This window comes from Nansenia antarctica (genome assembly GCF_963989245.1).
Source record: "Nansenia antarctica genome assembly, chromosome: 7".
Lineage (NCBI taxonomy): Eukaryota > Metazoa > Chordata > Actinopteri > Argentiniformes > Microstomatidae > Nansenia > Nansenia antarctica.
The window spans coordinates 45,427,044-45,432,301 of NC_137677.1; the positions used below are offsets into that span (position 1 = coordinate 45,427,044).

The 5,258-nt window shown below is 45.9% G+C and overlaps 1 protein-coding gene across 1 annotated transcript; it reads right to left on the minus strand.

The window, feature by feature from the left end:
* Positions 1-348: 348 nt before the first annotated feature.
* LOC308162649 (F-box only protein 39-like) lies at positions 349-4,947 on the minus strand (the record flags this gene model as incomplete). The annotated part of the gene is made up of 4 exons (XM_080536793.1): positions 349-486; positions 1,171-1,347; positions 3,555-3,930; positions 4,118-4,947. 4 exons carry the CDS (start codon positions 4,945-4,947, stop codon positions 349-351), a joined length of 1,521 nt encoding a protein of 506 aa, XP_080392919.1.
* Positions 4,948-5,258: the final 311 nt, after the last annotated feature.

Here is a 5,258-nt window from a genome sequence, read left to right on the forward strand (position 1 = left end):
GCTTGACACTCCCTCAGAGGGATGGAGGCTTGGCCCCTCCTCCCTTTCCCAGCCTGCAGAATGGTGGGAACTTGGTAAGGGACAGCCCATAATTGTGCACTACACGAGCCACTTGCATGAATTACAGTAGGCAGTGCGGCTCACATGCCTGTAATAACTCTGCATAACCAGTAGGTAATGTGCGTACGATTGTTTCCACGGTCAAATTGATTCACGTTGAAATTGTATAAATCACTATGTTGACGTGGTTTTCTACGTACGACACGGGTAAGATCAAATTTGATCCAAAGTAGGCTACTTTCTATAAATGAGGCACCTGGAGTTCATTTTGCAATATTTATAGCAACTTTAATACAATACAACCAAGGGGAAAGACATGGCAGAGTAGTTGAGCTCCGAGGTGATGAGCTCACAGTAACGAGAATAGATGTCCTCCAGCTGTTGGTCCTCATGCTGTGTGTCGTAGTTTTTGTTGTAGATCCTCACCTGGAACACACGTACACAGTTTATAAACCACCCTGAACTGGTCGCATTATTGCACGTATGCATTTTATGAACCACACTGGACAGTTCAACTTCACATTGTTACACATGCGTTTTATAAACCACACTGAGGTCAGTTTCACAAGTAGTACAAAACCATAATAAGAGAGTAACAATTGCAGGTCAATCTTCTGTGCGTAAACCAACGAAATGGATTAAATTAACAACTCTGGTCTAGGAGAGAAGTTGCTCTGGATTGTCAAAAGAGATAAAGTACTACTTTAGGAAGCTGACTCCTGGGCTGGTTACATTATTACACATGCAGTGTATAAACCATGGCAGACGTTGCTCAATAAAACATATTCCAAACACATCAAATGTCCTCAGTTGTTTTAACCCACAGTGACATTCTGCAATGATTCAGATCACGTTTGAGTTTGCCTGTTTTTACATTAAAGGGGCAATCAGGGATTGGTACAACAAATGTTAGACTTTTAGATTAATTATATATAGCTATTGATTAAGAATATAACTTATAACAGCTTATGATGGCATTCCTGGCTGGGTGTTCAGGGCGGACGCTAGACCACTGACCCTGGTCTCGCCAGACTCATCAAAAATAAGCCTGGATTTTCCTTTAGCGACATTGGTGGAATACCCCCCAGGCCAAGCTGCGGTCTGACCCACCTTGATGGTTCTGAGTATGGTCTTCTTGTCCAGGCGTTTCTGCAGCAGCTGGTCCAGGAAGCTGATGTCTAGGAAAGCCCAGACCTTGAGGTAGGTGAGCTTGGAGCACATCAGAACCAGCGCCAGCAGCTCCTCGTCCACCGACTCATGGCTGTTTTTCAGGTCCAGGGTCAGCTTCTGAAGGGAGGGAAAACAACCACATCAAGGACACCACTACATTAAATAGATTTCTAGGACCCCTAGGAGCCTGAACAGGAAAGGGACATCAGGGGAGGCTAGTGGAGGTAGAAATCGGGCTCATTGTAATGCATGGAACAAAATGAGGAATGGTATCAAACACCAGTCCTCATTCCATTCCATGAATTACAATGAATGGTATACAACGCATGTTCCTCATTACAATGAGCTCACATATTCAATAACACCCCTATACATGGGCGTCAGCAGCTTTTTGAATGTGGGGGGGACACTTATTTTTCGGGGGGTCTGGGGGTCCCCCCCCCCCGAAATTTTTTAAATAGTAGATTCAATTTCCTGCATTCTGGTGCGTTTTACACCCAAAATAATCTCCCTCTTTCTTTGTTTTTCCTTGGAGCTGGCATGGTCTGCAATTACTGACTACTATTATGTTTTGGTTTAACTCACAGAGGCCTGACACTGACACGTGGCACTTTATAGGTACTTTATTAAATATGAAGATTCAAAAAGAATCAAAGAGTGAATTAGAAAAGAATGAGGTAACTTTGAGTCAACAAATTGAATAAAAAGTTATGAGGAAACATAAAATATGTACCTAGGCTACTCAGAGCCTATTACAATCAAACTTAGCCCTCTTCAGTGCATTGCAGAACATACAACTATAACAAACAAAAAAAATCAAAGAGTGAATTAGAGCTGTCTCCACTGCCCCTGCCTGCTGCCCCTGCCTCTGACTCACTCTCACTCTCAACCACCTATATCAGGAGAAATGGGGATGCATTGAGCACTTGTTCATATTGTTTTTCTCTAATAGAACATTTGACATAGAAATACAATCATCAATACAAAAAATACAATCACAAGCATTTTAGAAATAGAAAAATAAATGGAACAGGTGTTTTCTTCTTATTTTTTAACCCTAGCTCAAGCAATCAGATGCAAAATTGATTCTTTGGGTGGGTGCAATGGCCAAATTAAATAGTGCAAATGCTCAGGGCAATGAACAGGAGCAGGAGATGCAATAATGACAGGACAGGTAAGCACTGTGAGGTGTTTGTCGCCATTCTGTGCTTTTGATGACATTTCGCCTGTGTCTGTTCTGCATTTAAACATGTCTAACCGCACTAGTAATGCCTAACAAAACTGCTAGTGCCATATAGCTGATCTAGCTCGTATTTGGTTGCTAGTAGGCTATGCTAATTCTATTGCTAATACAGAGAATGTCTCATAAGGTGCTAACATTCTTATCAGAAAAGCTGGCTGTGTTTGACCTTGGGAGAACGCAATGTTGCTGTTTGGCCACTCACGGGAAAACTTGGATGACTTTGACTTACTTTTCTCTTCTTAGAATTTTTTTTCCTTATATCCATCTTGGTGGATGATCTAAATATCGTCTTGCCTCAGTCTGAATGTTTTGAATCTGCGTGCGTGTCTGATGCTGCTACTGCCGTGTTAAAAACAGAAGTAAAACGCGGAGTGGACTTCTGGATATGGGCAATCCCCTACTCATAAAGTGGAACGGATTTGATTGTGAAGCAATGAAAATAACGCTGAACAGTCATGCAACATATTTTTGATGGCAAATGTGGGGGGGTCCAAACGACCTTGTTTCAAAGGTGGGGGGGACACGTCCCCCCCCAAATATATGGTGGTGACGCCCATGCCCCTATAGCAATATCAACACTCCACTGCTGCTACTGTGTATTGACAGAGCAGAGCATACCATATAGTACAAGAAACATCCTCATTCAAATCAACATTCCATGGTGGGTGTAGTGGCGGCCATCTTGTGGTCATCATTTGGAAGTTTTATCTCACAGCCTTATTAACAACCAACTAAACTCAACTGACATCGGAATGTTCAGTAAAATGAGGCTTGCTATTAGTCCCGCCTCTGAATTAACTTCTCTCTGTGTTCTACACCTGCAGCAATAATGGTTACCCTAGCAACTATATATAACAATGCCTTGTCGGTTTGAGGGACCATGTCCATTCTAAGAATAATAATAATGCTTATAATTGATTACATTTATAAAGTGCTTTTTTTTAAACAACAACAAAAGCAAAACAAATACATAAAACCATGTCATAAAAGCAGCAATCAAAGTCTAACAAAGTCTAGCAGTATTATCATTATGAGTATTCTACTCATTCTATTTCTATGGAGCCCTTCCCAATCCCCTTACCTGTAGACAGTTGCTGTACCAGGGCACCAAGCTGCTCAGAGCTGGCTTAGCGCTCCAGTCCTGTTCACTGAAGTACCAGCTGGTGAGACTGAGTGACCTCAGAGGGATCTCTCTGAGCAGGATCCCACCCAGAGGGCCCAGGTTCAGGATCTGTTCCACAGAGATCTGGACCTGCATGTCTGGGCAGCGCCGGGCCAGGTGAGACCAGGAGTCGCCCCAGATCACCTGGAAGTGCGGCTCGTGGATGTGGCAGCGCAAGGTGAAGGAGCGGAGGGAGCCGCCGCCGCAGAGGCTACGGCACGACACGGCCAGGCCGGCGAGGAGCTCGTTGGACAGACAGCTGTAGTCGAGGGTGAGGGTGGAGAGGCCCCGGAACCTGGTCAAAATCAAATCAAGGTGCGTTTTAAAGTATGTGTGTGTTTGCAGGCACATATGCAAAGTTGCACACACACAAGTCAAAAAAGAGTAGCTAATAAACAAGAGTATGTAGGAGCCACTCAAACAAACACACACACACACACACACACACACACACCCACACCCACACCCACACCCACACCTACTTGTTGATGACCTGTGTGAAGCCCGGACTACTAGTATACACCGCCAGCGGCTGTGAGAAGAACTCCTCCAGGTTGAGGGTGGTGATCCCGGGCCTCCGACCCAGATGGACATGCTGCTGGGCAGCCGCCACCGCCTCCAGAACCTCCAGGCCCTGGGGCAGGTTGAGACATGCCCCTCGCAGGCTCAGGTGCCCCAGGTGAGAGCCCTCCCACCGCAGGTAGAAGGTCCGGCTCCGGACCATGGGGGTCCGGACGCTCCGGCACAAGCCCCAATGGTCCAGCTCCATGTGGAGGATGGTGAGCGAGCGCAGGCATCCGCCCGTCTTGCGGAGAGCAGACAGGAACGCCTGCATGGTCTGCAGCTGGAGGCGTAGGGTGTGGGAGACTTGGACAAGAACAAGGGAGTTGAGTGAGTGGGAGAAACGGACCTCCAGGTGTTCCAGGTAGCGGCCGTAAACACTGGCGTAGCAGACGGCCGAATCCAGCTCGGAGCAGCCCCTCGTGGAGATGCGGCCGGAGAAACTGAAGGTCCGGGCCCTCCAGAGGGATGGGGAACGCATGATGTGGTGCCACTGGCGGCAGACCAAGGTGGCCCGTGCCCGGTCCTTGTCCCTCAGACACCTGAACACCTGGAGAAGACACACGTCTGGGAGATAAGCCCAGCCATATTTTGGCTCGTCCTCTTCTTCCACCTCCTCCAATGCTTCCTCTCCTTCCCCCTCTTCTTGGGCCTCCATCACTTCTCTTTCATCCTCTCCTATCTGCTGCTCCTCCTCCTCTTCATACTCCTTGTAGGCGCCAGGTATGGGTTGTATTGTTGTTTGTTGCATAAAAGTAAAATAGGTAAGTGAAAATAGATCAAATAAGTTTAAAAAAAGCTTATCGGGTTAAACAACAGTAGCTCTACGCTAGCTAACTTAGCGCAATCATAATCAACCCATGCTAGCTAGCTAGCTTACATGATGGTCATGAGTTAGCTAGCATAAACTACTTAAGTGACCATTCAGAGGGACTCTTCCACATGTATTTCGATGAAAGAAAACAAGTGAAGCATAATACTGATAAGGTTTAAGAGTTAACAAACTTTTTTTCTTCTAAATATAGCTATCTAGCTACACTTACCTGAGGGGTGTGCGATTGC